The 17,048-nt window shown below is 32.6% G+C and overlaps 1 protein-coding gene across 3 annotated transcripts; it reads left to right on the top strand.

Annotated features, from left to right (window-relative positions):
* Positions 1–10,996: 10,996 nt before the first annotated feature.
* Positions 10,997–16,283, top strand: LOC132630741 (auxin transporter-like protein 4). 3 transcript variants are annotated; one of them, XR_009578670.1, is made up of 8 exons: positions 10,997–11,443; positions 11,763–11,963; positions 12,154–12,339; positions 12,522–12,634; positions 12,831–13,014; positions 13,124–13,221; positions 14,231–14,809; positions 15,713–15,851. XR_009578670.1 is itself a non-coding variant. In XM_060346317.1 (8 exons), exons 2-8 carry the CDS (start codon positions 11,772–11,774, stop codon positions 15,944–15,946), a joined length of 1,473 nt encoding a protein of 490 aa, XP_060202300.1. In that variant the 5' UTR covers positions 11,000–11,443; positions 11,754–11,771; the 3' UTR covers positions 15,947–16,283. The 3 variants fall into 3 exon arrangements, 2 of the variants coding, with proteins under 2 accessions (XP_060202300.1, XP_060202299.1); XM_060346317.1 differs by having other exon boundaries at positions 11,000–11,443; positions 11,754–11,963; positions 14,231–14,696; positions 15,713–16,283; XM_060346316.1 differs by having other exon boundaries at positions 11,000–11,443; positions 14,231–14,696; positions 15,713–16,283.
* The last annotated feature ends 765 nt before the right edge of the window (positions 16,284–17,048 follow it).

The following is a 17,048-nucleotide window of genomic DNA, read 5'->3' on the forward strand; positions in this document are numbered from 1 at the left end:
AGAGGGTGATTCAAACCCAACATATATACCTAACCTTCTTTGGGGGCCCATCTTAGTACGCTGTGGTGGTGCTACAAGCACATATACAGCACAGCCAAAGATTCGGAGATGAGCAATATTTGGTTCATGACCAAATACTAATTGTGACGGGGAGTATTTATTATAATGAGTCGGTCTGAGGCGAATAAGAGATGATGCATGTAAGATAGCATGTCCCCAGACGGTAGTGGGCAACCGTGTTTTCATAAGTAGTGGTCTTGCTATCAATTGTAGTCGTTTAATAAATTACACAGCAAGGCCATTTTGGGTATGAACATGTGCTACAGGATGTTCAACTTTTATCCCAACTGATAAACAATAATCATCAAAAGATTGAGACGTAAATTCTCCGGCATTATCGAGACGTATAGCCTTAATGAGATAATCCGGACACTATGCCCTTAAGCGTATTATTTGTGCCAATAATTTCGAAAATGCCAGGTTTCGAGACGATAGGAGGCACACATGAGACCATCTTGAAGATGCGTCTATTAGGATCATAAAATATCTGAATGACCCACAAGGTGGATGAATAGGTCCACATATATCCCCATGTATACGTTCTAGAAAAGCAGGGGATTCAATGTCAACTTTCATTGGTGATGGCTTAGCTATCAACTTACCCTGATAACAAGCAGCACATGAAAATTCACCACTTTCAAGAATCTTCAGGTTCTTAAGTGGATGCCCATTTGAATTTTCAATAATTCGTCTCATCATTATTGATCCAGGGTGACCTATTCGGTCATGCCAAAGCACAAAAGTACTTGAATCATTAAACTTCTGGTTTACGATCGAGTGTGCTTTAATTGTACTAATTTTTGCATAATACAGACCAGAAGACAAAGTTGACAATTTCTCCAAAACATATTTCTGGCCGGAGACATTCTTTGTAATGGCAAGATATTCATCATTTATTTCGTTTAATGTCTCAGCGTGATATCCATTACGGCGGATATCTTTGAAACTTAACAAGTTTCTTGGGGATTTAGAAGAGAATAATGCATCTTCTATAACAAGTTTCGTCCCCTTAGTCGGAAATATAGTAGCTCTTCCGGAGCCTTCAATCAATTTTGAATTTCCAGAAATTGTATTAATATTTCCCCTTTTTCTATGCAAGTGAGAAAAGTATTTCTTATCTTTGAATATGGCATGTGTTGTTCCACTATCAATCACACAAATATCTTCATGATTGGTCATTGATCCAAATAAAATTTGAGGAATTTCCATAGATTCTTCAAAATGAAATAATAGATAAAGTGAATATCAAAGTAGATATTATGATTAGGCAAAGCATTACACACATTTTATTACATATATTACTATTTAAACAAAGCATTACACACACTTCATTTACATAAACATGGAAACATAACCACATACAAACGACACGTATGAAATATCTAAGTTTTTACAGATCCATCACCGATCAAATGATCTATTTTCCTTTCAGGGAGTTCAAAGAAATCTGCCACATCTAGATGCATGGGCTCAACATTATCCTCAGAAATAAAATTTGCTTCGGCATCCTTTTCTGCCCTTTTGAGAGAGGCTTGATACAAATCAACTAGGTGCTTTGGCGTACGACAGGTACGTGACCAGTGCCCCTTTCCTCCACATCGGAAGCATTTATTTTCTGAATTTTTCTTTTGCACAGCTTTATGCTTTTCATCCTTCCTTTTACACTGCTGGTGGTGAAGGATATTATTTGGTGCAAGACGAGAATCATGATTAAAATTCCTTCCTCGACCACGACCATGACCACGACTGGGGCCACAACCTCTTTCACGCCTAGAATGACGAAAATTTGCCTCATTCACTTCAGGGAATGGGGCAGTACCAGTGGGTCGGCTTTCATGATTTTTCATTAATAATTCATTATGTTGTTCAGCCACTAAAAGATGTGCTATTAAATCAGAATATTTCTTGAATTTCATCTCTCGGTATTGCTGCTGCAGGAGCATACTCGAGGCAGGAAAAGTGGAGAATGTTTTCTCCAGCATATCATGATCAGTAATATTTTCACCACATGATTTCAACTGAGAAATAATTTTAAACATGGCGGAATTATATGCCTTAATAGATTTAAAATCTTGTAGCCTTAAATGGAGCCAATCAAAACGTGCTTGTGGAAGTATGACCATCTTCAGGTGGTCATATCTATCTTTTAAATTATTCCACAGAGTAAGAGGATCTTTAACAGTGAGATATTCCATTTTCAAGTCCTCATCAAGGTGATGGTGGAGGAATATCATAGCCTTGGCACGGTCTTGATTTGATGCCTCATTTTTATCTTTGATGGTGTCTGCCAGATCCATCGCATTAAGGTGAATTTCGGCGTCAAGAATCCAAGACATATAGGTATTGCCAGATATATCTAAAGCTACAAATTCACGTTTGGTAAGATTTGCCATTAGTAAAGAAAGATAGAAAATCAATACCTTCGAGGCTTTAAAGTATTTGCTCGGAACGGCAGAGTCTCGTGCTGATAACGTGTTATAAAATGAAGCTAAAAGAGTCACAATATTAAAGGATGAAAACCATAGAAATAGAATGACAAAAGAGGAGAGATTTTTACTATTCTTCCAAAATGTGTTACAAGTCTATTTCATATGAAAACTTAAGATGGTGGAAGAAAATGGAGGAACCATTAAGATGGTGGAGGAAAATGGAGAAACCATTAAGATGGTGAAGGAAAATGGAGGAACCATTAAGATGGTGGAGGAGAAGCATTATATTTGTGTATTGGATATCCATAATATATTTCATAACAAGTACCTTATTTATTTGTGATTATACGGTCCGGGGGCATTGCTTTGTTTCTTTGCAATATAAAGAGGGTTGCGGAATTTGGGAAAAGGGAAAAGGGAAAGGGGTAAAAAAAAAAAAAAGGAAAGAAAGGAGGGTTGTGGAATAACTTTTGACAGGAACATTTGTAGATTTTTTCAACATACCAAAAATAAATAAATGAAAACATGTTTTCTCCATGCAAAATAGGAAAATGCATACTTAGCTAAAATTAAAGACGTTTGAAAGATTAATTAGCTTTTGCTTGTGAGAATCTAAGCGTTCATATTAATTAAACTTTGCACCTTCTAGAAAATTTCTGTATATTTTTTTAAAATAGTCATTTTATATTTTACATACAAAGAATGTGTTCTTATCTACAGTGTATTATTCTAACCTTGTCGATTGCACAGAGTTATCATATTCATAATTTTGTAGCCCTAGTTTGCCTTTATTATTTTCTTTTTTCGTGTTTCAAGATGAGCTAGTGGGTAGTGAGATCAAGAAAATAAACAAGGGGAAAGACCCTTTACAGAATTTAGAATTTTAAAAACTTAAAGTGGTATTGTAACTATCATGGTGAAAAAAAAGTATCATAACTAGTGGCTAGATCAGAATTTCTATTAACAACAACAACAACCCAGTAAATTCCCATAATGTGAGATCTGAAGAGGGTAAAGTGTCCGCAGACTTTACTCCTACCAAGATATCAAAATTTCTATTAAGGGTATCAAAATAATCCCAGAAAAAAGTCAAGGAAAATCAATATATAGCATGTGACTATATGTGACTAATCTTTTATCTAATCACACAGTGTAATTTTTAAAGGATTCAATGTGTAATTTTTAAAGGAAATCAATGGACACGTCTTGACTACATGTGACTAATCTCTTTTTGGTAATTTGATAGATAATTCTACTCCAACTTCCCCTTTTTTTTTTTTTTTTTTTTTTTTTTTTGTTGTTGTTGTTGTTGTTCGAGTGAGAGGCGGAAAGTAGCATTAAAGAACACGGCTAAACCTCCTTTGCTTAAAACACAATAATAAATACTCCTAAATAAAGGTAAACATGGCGCAAATTAATTTAAGACTAATTATACTTTCTTCTTTACCTTATCAACTAGTCACATTTTTCTTTTAAGTCGGGCCAATAAATTCCAAATACCAAATTAATATACTAAAAAAAACTCAATATATATGTAGGATTATGATCTTCTACTATAAAATAATACCAAGAAAAAAAAGACAAAATTTAAGCAAAGAATTAAATTATTTAATACTTTGATAACCATACATCTAAATAGTTCATAATTTTAGAGGTGGACCGGAAGTAGATTCAAGATCCTCCACAATATTTAATGCTGGATGACTAAAGTATGTTACATATTTCATCCCAATTGAAATTACTGGTTCTTTAACCTTATATTTAGTTAAAAAATAATCACAGAGATAAACTTGTTCATAAAACAGAAAGATCATAATTAGCTGTCATATAGTCCTTATTATCACCAATTCCATTAATCCCCAATTTTGCGCTTCCAAATGAGTTTATTCCAGCTTGAAAGCAATCAACACACTCTTTCAATGCTGATTTTAGGCCTTGATTAGCAATTTTTGGGTCATCGAGCCGTTGTTTTATGTATGTTTGTGTATTTGTTGCATTCTGGATTCCCGCTTCAATAATGCTCACCGCAAAGCTTAGTCGGTTTGTTGAAGACATGATTTTGAGGCTTGACTTCAGAATTTTCAAACATACGTTGGGATCTTAGGCTTCCCGGCCTTTGTAATCTCTATTGCATGCTTTAGCGAGTAAATTAGAAGAGATATTTTCTGATTTGGAACAGTGGTTTGTGATGATAGAAAGATGAAAGACGAAAAGACGAGTGTGAAAAGAAGGAAAAAATTACTTGAAGAAGCCATGGTTTACTAGTCTCATTACATTTCTTTCATTAGCAGTCTTTTTGGCCCCTTTATATTTATTTATCCATAAAATGGGGAGAAACTAAAAAAGTGAAATTTCTAAGGTGGCTGTGGGGGGGGGGGGGGGGTAGGGTAAGGTCCGTAAAGGCCGATTAAATGGGCCAACTAATGCAAACTATAAGCCGGCGGTAACGTGGGGCTTTGATGGGTAGCTTGTTCTTCTTTTTCTTTTACGGCGTGCTTTATTTGTGATGCCACTGTGGTAATTTATGCATAGTAAATGCACCCTGATTATTGAATTATGAATATACTGTAACGTAATATAGAATTCTAAGTAAATTCTAGTTTAAGTGAATTTCAGTTTGACACTTATGATGGTTTGGCTTTGGTAGAGGTCATAACTTCAGTTTGACATTTATTATGGTTTGGTCTTGTCAAGTCATTGAATATGCATGTATGAAGTGTAACCATTATAACTTTGAAGTTCGGACATTGTTAAGGACATATTAGTCATGACAAGACCAATTTTCGGGCAAAATATGTTAGAAATTTGCTAAACTTCAAACACGATGTTTTACAATTTCAGTCTTGTAAATTCGAAGTGGTTATAAAATGGTATTTTTATAAAAGAATTTCAACTTCAGTTACAACTTCAATAACGTCCCAAAATAGATTTGTGTCCTTCGGCCAAGAAAAAGCAATATTTGACGCAAAATTTAAGTGGGATTGACAGTTTTCGGGCATGCTATGAGTTTTTAGCCAGTGTTTTAAAAAGTAATAAGAAACGGTTATACTTTAATAAATAATAAACTTCCAACAAAGGTAACCCTACTTAAAACACAGAAGAATTTATAAACATTTGAACCACACGAATCGTTCTTGATTTTGAACTTATAAAGGTTTGAACCGCATAATCGTTCTCGATTTTGAACTTATAAAGGTTTGAACCGCATGAATCGTTCTTGGTTATGAACATATAAAGGTTTGAACACATGAATCTTTTTTTTAGTTTTGAAACTCTAAGCAAATTTTTGAACATCATGAATCTTTTCTTGATTTTGAACTTATAAATGTTTGAACCATACGAATCCTTCCTTGGTTATGAGCCATATGAAGCTTTCTTTGGATTCTACTTGTTAACTAGTGTACTTCTCTGCGCTTTGCGAAGTTATAAAAAAATTAAAATAAAGTTGAATACTAATGTCATTACTTTTATGAAAGAAAATAATTTTTTATTAATCAAACATAGTTAATAATTCCTGAAAAGACAACCTATAAACAAATTAGATTAAATACGAAACAACTCATTTAAGAAATTAGTATATGTGAACTTGAAAAAGTAGAAAAAATTAAAATTAAAGTTAATGAAAAAGATCTTGGGATGTAAGCGTGAGGTTTGACCCCCTTCTTCTTCTTCTTCCTCCTCCGAGACCATTAGTATGATTTCTCGACACATGTTCACAAGATTCACATTTTTTCATTAAATAAAAATAAAAGACTAAAAGAAGAAAATAAAAAGAATTAGAAAATTTTGGAAAAAGAAGAAATATCAATCAAATGCATCCCTGTCATAGATATTGATAGGATCAAATTCCCTAATATCTATTTCTTTTTCTTTTCCTTTATACACCTTTCTATTTTTACTCCATATTCCATCCTAGTAATTCCAAACATTATCCCTAAAAATTCACTCGACATATATTTTCTTTTTTCGCCCATATACAAACTCTGTCTCGGTGGGCGCTGTAAATTGATTAGACTTACGTCGAGAACTTAAATAAATCAAAAGGACTTTTTGTAACAGATGAATTTAAGAATTAGACATTAGTTTGTAATAAATTCAATAAATAAGCTAGAATATATATATATATATATATATATATATAGAGAGAGAGAGAGAGAGAGAGAGAGAGTATAATCCCAAAAGAAAATAGGTTAATAAGTTACCGAGAAGAGAGAAAAGAGAAAAGAGATATGTGTTTGTGAGTGAGCTAATTTAATTTCAAAATACTACTTTGTTATGTTAAAAATAGAGAAATAAGGTGGAGCTGTGTATATAGTTTGGAGATGAAATTTAAAGTCATAAAAAAATTAATTTTTTTCTAATATTCTTCTTTGAAAATGAAAAGTATTTCGTCGACTTCTACTGAATGTGAGGTACCGTAGTGTAGACGGAAATTAAATTTACTTCATACTTATTATAAATAAAAAAGACTATTGAAAAAAACAAAAAAGAAATTTCTTGTACACATTAGAAACATTACCTGCCACCATTAAAATTATAAATTAGGCCAATGAAAAAAAAAAAATCAAAAACTCCTCCTTGTCATTTACTTGTGCTTTAGTCTATTTGCCAAATTCTTCAAAATCTATCAATTAAAAAGAGAAAAAAGAGAAACGGTTTAAGAGAGTTATCTTGCAAAAAAAAAAAAAAAAACTATTCTTTCATACTCTCTCTAAAACAAATGCAACGACAAGTGAGGATGGCTCAGTGGTTAAGCACCTCCACCTACGACCGATAGGTCCTGGGTTCGAGTCACACTGGAGGGGAAGTGTGGAAACACTATAAATCCTCCTAAATGGGTGGGAAAAAGAAAAAAAAAAAACAAATGCAACTAACAAACAAAATGAGACTCAAGAAGTAAACTTTATACTATGAAATTTTAGTTGTTGCATATTAGTTAAAGCTATATCATATATTTTAAATTCTATCCTTCAATGATGAAAAATCCTGGTTAAAATGTGGAGGGAATAAATCCATCACAGCAGGAGAAAAATTGGCCTATGATCCTCATTATAAGTCATGTCTATCAAAGCAAAGAGTTCCTTATTAAGCCTAAATTTAGGATGCTATCACCTCATTTTGTACCTCTTCTTCAGGATCTAAATTTATCTGCATAGGTTACACACATTAAAAAAAATGATAACACAGTCTACAAATAAATTCATCCTGTAGCATAAATATATCTAGAACTGGACTTCATCCACAGCAAAAACTAATTGAGGAGAAGAAGATAAACTTTTTTCTCCTCCATTTGCTTAGCCGTGCATGGTGGGGCATATATGAAGAAAGACATTTGAAGAAAAAAGAATATTGTACTTGAGCTACATGTTGCAGCCATATAACAATTCTGCCATGTATACCAATTCCACAGCAAATGAAACAATAGTCATATCACCATTCACCCATCATTTCTCATTTAATTAGATGTAAAGATTTCTTTTTGAAACGGTTATAGAGGGAGGGGGAAAGGAGCAATTAATTAAGAAAATTAAGAGCTGCAATTAAGAGAATCAAGAGAGTAGCTTTTGATTTTACTTTTATTTATATATATATATTAATTAAGAAAATTCAGAGCTGCAATTAAGAGAATCAAGAGAGCAGCTTTTGATTTTACTTTATATATATATATATATATATATATATATATATATATATATATATATATATATATATATATATATATATATATATATAAGTAACACATTAAAATGAGAAAAAAGATAAATGTTATTCTAGGCCATACAGAGGTGCTACATGACCTGTCTGTGCCCACATCACCTTGTCTATATCTAGCTTTATATTAAATATAGATTCTTCGAATTCCGGTAGCATTTGCTGAGACATTCTTTGTATAAATTGGGCATATTTTTATCTAAAAAAATATTTATGTCATAAGAATGAGTAAACATTACTCCCTTCGGATCAAAAAAAGAATTCACTTAGCCTTTTTTTCTTGAATAAAAAAAAGTGTCCACTTATCAAATCAAGAAAGAATTAACCGTGTCTTTTCAGATTTGCTCTTATTAAGTGTTATATGATCAAATCCCAATGTCTATTTAATTAGAGGTAGTTTAGTCAAATTACCTATTTTTATCTTGAAATTAGTATTTTCTTAAAAAGTGTGCAAATGATTAAATAGAATCTTTTTTTTTTATCCAGAGGAGTAATAAATTTGAAATAATGACTAATATTTAATACTCGTAGCAGGTATTAAAAGAGGTTGTTTAGCTATTTTGCTCAATATAGCAAAAGTAAATAATGGGCTTTACAGCTAAGTGCTCAGGCCCACTTAAACTATTTTATTACAGGTTCCTCTTTGAGTACAAACTAACAAAACGCGCCTTTGCGTGTTAGTTACAAGACTCAACAGTCTCATTAATTCCTCTTCTACTTTGGAGTAAGTAAATATTGTTATTTATCATATATCAACTAGTACAAAATATTGATAGAAGTTTGCAAATTGACATATATTTAAAAAATATCTTTCTCCCACTACTTTCTGCTACAAGAACGAGAAAATTCAAGATCAACATTTGGTGACCTTTGAACGTTTGTTTCACACTAAAATTATGACCCTTATTCAACCAAAAAGAAACATTATGACCCTTAACTTAAGGATAACGTATGTAGAATGAAGGTATAAACACGTGATACCTGAAAATTATAATTGAATCGGAAAATAGAAAAAAGATGAATTTCATCTTAAATATATTTGAATGACTAGATCTCTAAATGATACTAACTTAAATTGATTCAAAGTTCTAAAATTTTGAAGTCATACTAATTTTGGACAAAGATTTTAAGTATTAGCACATAGATCCAGGGGCGGATCTAGGGGAGGGGAGGGTGTTCATCCGAATCCCCTCGGCAAAAAATTATATTGTATATATAAGGTAATTTTTATTTTTTAATGTATATATATAGATTTTCAATCTCATGAAGACAAGATTAGAGGTTGACTTAAAGGTTTAGGAGTTTCGATATTCATTTTGAGGTCCAAGTTCAAATCTCACACTATATTTTTATTTTTCGAACCTCGTGTGAAAATTCTTGATCCGCCACTGCATAACTGATGATTATCATTATAAATTAATGTGACAATTAAACATCAAATAAAGATAGCTGATATGGCATGTTTTACGACATAGATATTGGACGTAGTTTTTTTTAACGCAAACTTGTGATTTTATTTGAAGTTTTTTCTTCTTGTTCACTATAATATTCATGTTTTATTTGTCAATTTTTAATTTTAAGTACTGAGTGTTTGAACATGGATTTAAGTACCGTTCATAGAGAAAAAAAAGAATGCAGATCTTGTACGTGACGTTTGTATCTTAGAAAAGAATTACATAAAAGTTCTTTAATTTTGGAATCTTCTTTGTATTTAAAAATACCATATCACATGCACAGGGGAAAATGACAGTCAAACATAGAATGATTATTGCTTCGACGAAAAACTTTATTTTACCAAACACCCACAAAACAAGCAATTGAGACGTAAGACACATTATCATTCTAAGTACTAAATACTTAAATCAATTAGCTAAAATATCCTCTGAAATTTGTTTTTATTATCCAAATAAATGAGTTTTCATAGAGTAACTTCATTACATCGACCATATATATAAAAGAACTTACCACTAATAGAAAAGAGATTTTTTCCACATAGTGGAAAATTTATGCTATAAAATATGATTTTTCCAACGAACAATCACACTGGGAAAACAAATGGTGGGAAATAGATTCCCATTGAAACGCTGAAAAACTTTCTAATTTTTTCGTGTGAAAACTCTACTATTTAGATTTTTCCCACCGACATTTAATAGAAAATAGCGACTGAAAATTTTTCAGTGAAAAATAATATTTTTTTAGTAGTGTACCCTATCATGTCACTTAAGAGATAGAAACAACCAATCTACAATTAAAAAAAAATAGTAATAACTTAAATTGAATAGAGGTTACCTGCTATAATAAGCTAAGTTATACAATATAAGTATACTAACTTAATTTTTTTTTTTTTTTGGTTCCCCACTGATATTATTATCAGTTTTGGAGCTTGACTAATTCGATTCGTATATGTAAGGCTAATTCAAAAGAAAAACACTTTCTACCAAGACTATTTTTCGTGTACAGAATCGAATTTAATACCTCTGCTTAGAGATAAAGAAATCGTGTTTATAACACCATAATTCTCAATAATGTATATAAGTTAGTAATTGATTTTGAATAATTAATGGAACTGTTTTAGTTTGGCAGTATTTTAGTTTCAACTGATGATAAAAATTGAGAATTAAGTCTCTGTCACCATAAACGCTCAGGTTTCTTTATCATAAGTGGATTACAGTGATGAAAATACATAAAAGAAAAAAATTTAAAGAATTTCCAAAACCAAAAAGAAAGAAAAAAAGGAAAAGAATTTAATTTATTACACACATGCAATTAATATATATACCATACTACCTATGCCAACCAATGAGCTTGGCTGCTATATTACTGTAACAGTGTTGTGTACTACTTTATATCACTTCCTTTCGTTCTTTCTTTCTTTCTTCTTCTATACTTCTATAGTAGCAAAAAAAAAAGCTCTGTTTTTTTGCTACTTTTGAGGTTTCCTTAGCCTGCATAAATTGACGCAACATTTAAGTGAATGGGTTGTTCGTTTTCAGAAGATTTTGTGATCTTGGCAATTAATTCTGAGCTGCACATTTATTCACTTGATTCTTGAAAAGTTGATTTTTTTTTTAAAAGCTGCAACTTAGTTCAAGTTTCCTTCTTTCCTTTTTTTGACTATAAATAAATTGGGGCGGTTGCTGCTTAAGTGAACAAAAGGAATAGTTCAATTACAAGAGGAGTGTGTACTTCTTTATTGCAGAGATCTGGTTTACAAGAAAGAGACATCTTAGTACTACAACAAGGTAAGAAAATGGGAAAAATGTTTTTTTTTTTTGTTGTTGTTGATGGGGTGGTTTTTTTGGATCTAGGGAATTCTTGGTTTTTGTTTTCTTGGGAAACTGGGGATGTGGAAGAGGGGAGTTTTCAAGTTGAATTTTCAATAGTTACTCGACTAATTGTTATTTTGATATCAATTTTTTAAGTGACGTTCTGAAATAATAATTATTAGTTGAGTGACCATATGAGAAATCAATTGGGAGTTTTTCAGCATTAAGGGGGACTCGTGTGTGTATTCTATTTTTTGTCTCATTTTGTGTCTTTTTTGTTGGTGAGATCTGCCAGAAATTGATAATGTTGAGTGGGAAGCAAGCAGAGGAAGCAATTGTCCCAAACTTCAATGAAAGTGAACAAGATGGTATTGGCAGTAGCAAGGAAGAAGTTGAGAAATTAGATGGAGAAGATCAGTCACTTTTCAATGTCAAGAGTTTCCTCTGGCATGGCGGCTCTGCTTGGGATGCTTGGTTCAGTTGTGCTTCTAATCAAGTATGAAACTTAAAAAACAAAATCATTTCAGATGGTCACTCCGCTAATCGTTATTATCTCAGAAAGTCATAGTCTGTTTCTTGTGGAAGGAATTGAAATGCGACTTCTTGAGATAATAACTATTAGTTTACCGTCCCATCATAAAGAAATTTCTTGTTTTGTTGACCATTTTGATGAATTTATTTTACAGGTTGCACAGGTGCTATTGACATTACCATACTCTTTTTCTCAACTTGGTATGGTGTCAGGCATAGTCCTACAAATCTTCTATGGTCTTGTTGGTAGCTGGACTGCATACCTCATTAGTGTTCTCTATGTTGAATATAGAGCAAGAAAAGAAAAAGAAGGTGTTAGCTTCAAAAATCATGTCATTCAGGTTTGTAATGATTTTCAATCTTTTTTTTATTCCAAAATTCATTATACAATAAATTCAATGTGGTCCGACCCTTCTCTAAATTTCCCTTTTTGCACCCTTTTTATTCTAAAATTCGTTTCTTGCGATCAATACATATTTCAAGAAATAGCAAACTAACTCATATTTTATCATCACAATGGCAGTGGTTTGAAGTGCTTGATGGACTATTGGGACCATACTGGAAAGCAGCAGGCCTTGCCTTTAACTGTACTTTCCTTCTGTTTGGATCTGTCATACAACTAATTGCCTGTGCAAGGTATGGACTTTCACTTTTTAGCCATGAAAATCATTCCCCTTCATTTTAAAAAGTACTCCCTTTGTGCCAATATACGCAACACAGTTCGGATTTCAAGAGTCTCGAAAAATTGGTTTGACTTTCGAAATTTAGCTTGAAGTAGGATTTGGTTAAAAACTTGATCTTGATGTTTTTTTTTTTTTTGGATTTGGAACAGTAACATATATTACATCAATGATCACTTGGACAAGAGGACATGGACTTACATATTTGGAGCTTGTTGTGCTACTACTGTCTTCATTCCTTCTTTCCACAACTATAGGATTTGGTCTTTCCTTGGACTTGGAATGACCACTTATACTGCATGGTACTTAACTGTTGCAGCTCTTGTTCATGGCCAGGTAAATAATCAAAAATAAATTTATGACAAAATTGTCAATAAGTTAAATTTTACTTTTCAATTTTCATTTTTTGGGTATCAATTAGTAAAAGTTATTTTTGTGTGTATAGGTTGAAAATGTTCAACACACTGCTCCACATAAGGTAGTGTTGTATTTCACTGGTGCTACCAATATTCTTTACACCTTTGGTGGACATGCTGTTACTGTGTAAGTTTTTTTTTTTTACCCAATCTTTCTTCTTAACTTTAAATACAAATGTTACATATCTGTTGCAATTTATTTTATATTATATATGAATAATATTATGTAGTCATTTTTATCCATATATTACTTCTTTTTATCTGCTATTTGTTTCTACACGGTTTCTCTTTGCAGCTTTTGCCTCCTACCTCGATTTTTGTAAATACCGACAAAATCATGAGAAAATAACCTTTCTTTTAATTTTGTAGGGTAGGAAAACAACAATATATTACCCCATTCCATTTTCCCTTCACATGAAAAAACCAACAGTGAAAAAAGGACCTCCATTTCAATAGTACTACAAAATTTTCTCACTTTTATTCCCACTTAAATATAACTTTAATTTCCCCACTATTCCCATATTATTGCCTATGATCTTATCCTCGTATCTTGGCACGTTCTTGGTACATGGGAACTAGCTAAGCCAAAGAGTTGTTTAGTCATTAAATGCGTCCCATTAAGAGTACTTCATTACATAGACAGCTTAGAATTTGTATTTAAAGAATCCAATGCCCCATATTGTCAAAGTACTATACTACTTTATATGTCTTCTGTAATTATGGCATATGATTAGATTCCATATTCTTATTTCACTTTATTAAGTTATATACGAATGTAAAAGAGTTCGTACACACCATTTAAAACATAACTAGATGCAACTGTTCATAATAAGTGTGATATAACTTGAAAATAAGGCAGGCACAATATGTCAAATTATATTGATAGTGCAAATATTTGTTTATAGTACTCTGTGTGTGTGTTTAATCCTTCTCATATTTATGATATATTAACTTTAATGCATTGCAAACACAATTGAAATTAGCGACGAACTTCGTCATTTATCTGTTGCTAAATAGCTCGTAACTAATTTTTTTTTTATAATTCGTCGCTAAATAGGATTAGTGGAGAAATTTGTTGTTTCTTAGTAGTGATGATTAGCTAATTAACTCAGTTTTTTTGTTTAAATGTAATTCAGGGAAATTATGCATGCAATGTGGAAACCACAGAAGTTCAAGTACATATACTTAATAGCCACATTGTATGTTTTCACCCTAACACTACCATCAGCTTCAGCAGTTTACTGGGCATTCGGAGATCAACTTTTAAACCATAGTAACGCGTTCTCACTTCTTCCCAAAAACGGGTGGCGCGATGCTGCTGTGATCTTGATGTTGATTCACCAGTTCATCACGTTCGGATTCGCGTGTACTCCATTGTACTTTGTGTGGGAGAAAGTTATAGGGATGCATGACACAAAAAGCATATGTTTAAGGGCACTTGCTAGATTGCCTGTGGTTATACCAATATGGTTCTTGGCTATTATTTTCCCATTTTTTGGACCTATCAACTCTGCAGTCGGGGCTCTTTTGGTTAGTTTCACAGTCTACATCATACCAGCTGCTGCCCATATGCTCACTTATCGGAAATCCTCCGCTCGTCAGGTACGCATTTATTTCTCTACCTCCCTATTGTACTTTGTGTAAGTCTGTCATTTCTATGTTAAGAGCCAGCTGCTGCCCATATGCTCACTTATCGGAAATCCTCCGCTCGTCAGGTACGCATTTATTTCTCTACCTCCCTATTGTACTTTGTGTAAGTCTGTCATTTCTATGTTAAGAGGATTCATCATAAATTGATACTCGAAATTATGAGTTAATGAACGTCTTCTGAGTGAAAATAAGGGGTGAAAAGAACGTTTGTGATAAGGTAATTAGAAATAATTATGTCCAAACATGTTATATTAAACCTTTGTTGTGCAATGGCATTTTATACATAGATAAATTGACCAAAAAATTCACGGGGTTGTTTAAAAGACTTATGAGACATATTCCCTTTGTTGACTCTTTTTACCTTATGATCCAATTATAATAATGTAAATGATTTAAGTTGTATACACTGACTGTATAAAAGATGTTTCGAACAATCTGTATATTTTAATCGTAATAGTGCGTTAATTACTAGTAGTACTATTTTTATTGTGTTATACGATTAATGTTGATCATAGAGATTTATCTATAAGTACCTTATGAGCCATTCGATCATGTAAATAATTTTTACACCGTTAGTTTGCATTATTAAAACTCTTTATCTAAAGTACAATGGTGGGGGAGAGAGAAGGGAGGACACAAAGGTACAACAAATGCATTAATGGCTTGGATTTGGAAATATATGGTAGGGAAGAAGATATAGGTGGAAAGTCCATTTCATTTAGTTATAAGATACAGTCTCCCTGTTGTATTATGCCTGAGATGAGCTGGCTACTAGTTGACTGACAACCTTATGCCCCCTTGAGTTTGACATATTTACTATACTTCCTTATGAATTTAACATTTTCTTACAATGTTGGTCCCTAGCTACGTACTTAACTCACTTCTTCCCCAAAATTATGCTATATTTGTGTTCATCAAATTGGACCATTTTTCTAAATTAAGGTTACATTTTGATTTTGAACTTGCAGAATGCAGCAGAGAAACCACCATTTTTCATGCCAAGTTGGACTGTTATGTATGTCATTAACATCTTTATAGTGGTTTGGGTTTTTATTGTTGGATTCGGGTTCGGAGGTTGGGCTAGCATGACCAATTTCGTCAGACAAGTCGATACGTTTGGCCTTTTCGCTAAGTGTTATCAATGCAAACCTTCACTTCCTCCGGCGAGTCTATCACCACATCCGGCACCCGTCCACCACTGAGAAGCTGACCTAGATCCGCCTCGATCGACGCCAAAGGATGTCCGGAAAATTTTAAACTTAGACTATCTTGTATTATATACATGGGGTTGTAGTAATACTTCCCTTACATGTGGTGTGTGTGCCAGAATTTTCATTTTTTCCCCCCAAGTTTCAATTTGTTCTTACAACATTAGATATAATAGTGTGTTGAATTGTGATGAATCCTTTGCTATCAAAAGCATAGGCTAATTAAATCAAGTTGTGTTAGTTTTTAAAAGTTCTTTCTTCCCCACTCTTGGTGGAGTAGTAAATGATTGTTGTTATAAAAAGAGGATTTTATATAGTTGTATTGTTGAAACCTTGTGCCTTTGCAATGTCATTATTACTTGTCATGTTTCCGGAGTATATAATTAATCTCTTTTACAAGTTTAAAGAATTGCCAACACGGCCATGATCCAGTACAAGTAGCTTAATGGCTCAAACGACAGTCCAATGATCAAGAGGTCACACTTTCAATTCTAGTAATCTCACAAACATAACTCTGAAGGTTTTGTTCTATAAATCGTCATAGTTCCAATAACAAAGAAGGATTTAAGTTGTGTATATTGATTGGTGCGTAGATTTTTCACTTGATTGATACCATTTTTTTGTTGTTACATGTTATTAAAACCCATCATCTTAAAAAATATAGAAGATTCCTTTTAAGATCAAATAATTCTATCGAATTTGGTATAATTATATATTTGGTAACATCTAACTATATTCAGGATTTGACCCGAACTATTTGGTAGATTTCCACGCGTTATACACCCATTCGCCATTTTGTTCTCAACTAGGTCTTCTCACCTTCGGGGCGAGACAAGCTACTTTAGCTAGGAGCCTACCTATCATTTTTATCAAATTACTAATTACTAATATTTATCATTAGGATATATCTAAGTATATTAATAACTGATCTTTGTGTAAATATCTTTTACGGTTAGAACACAAGAATAACCAAGTTTCATATGTGATCCTTTTGACTTGAGATTCCTCTTTAGAGGAGTGGGTCTTGGACCCAAAGTTTTCCTCTCACATGGAATGCACGTTTGGTTGCTAAAACCTTGTCATGTGCCACTCTTTC

The sequence above is a fragment of the Lycium barbarum genome, chromosome 3 (genome assembly GCF_019175385.1).
Source record: "Lycium barbarum isolate Lr01 chromosome 3, ASM1917538v2, whole genome shotgun sequence".
Taxonomy (NCBI): domain Eukaryota; kingdom Viridiplantae; phylum Streptophyta; class Magnoliopsida; order Solanales; family Solanaceae; genus Lycium; species Lycium barbarum.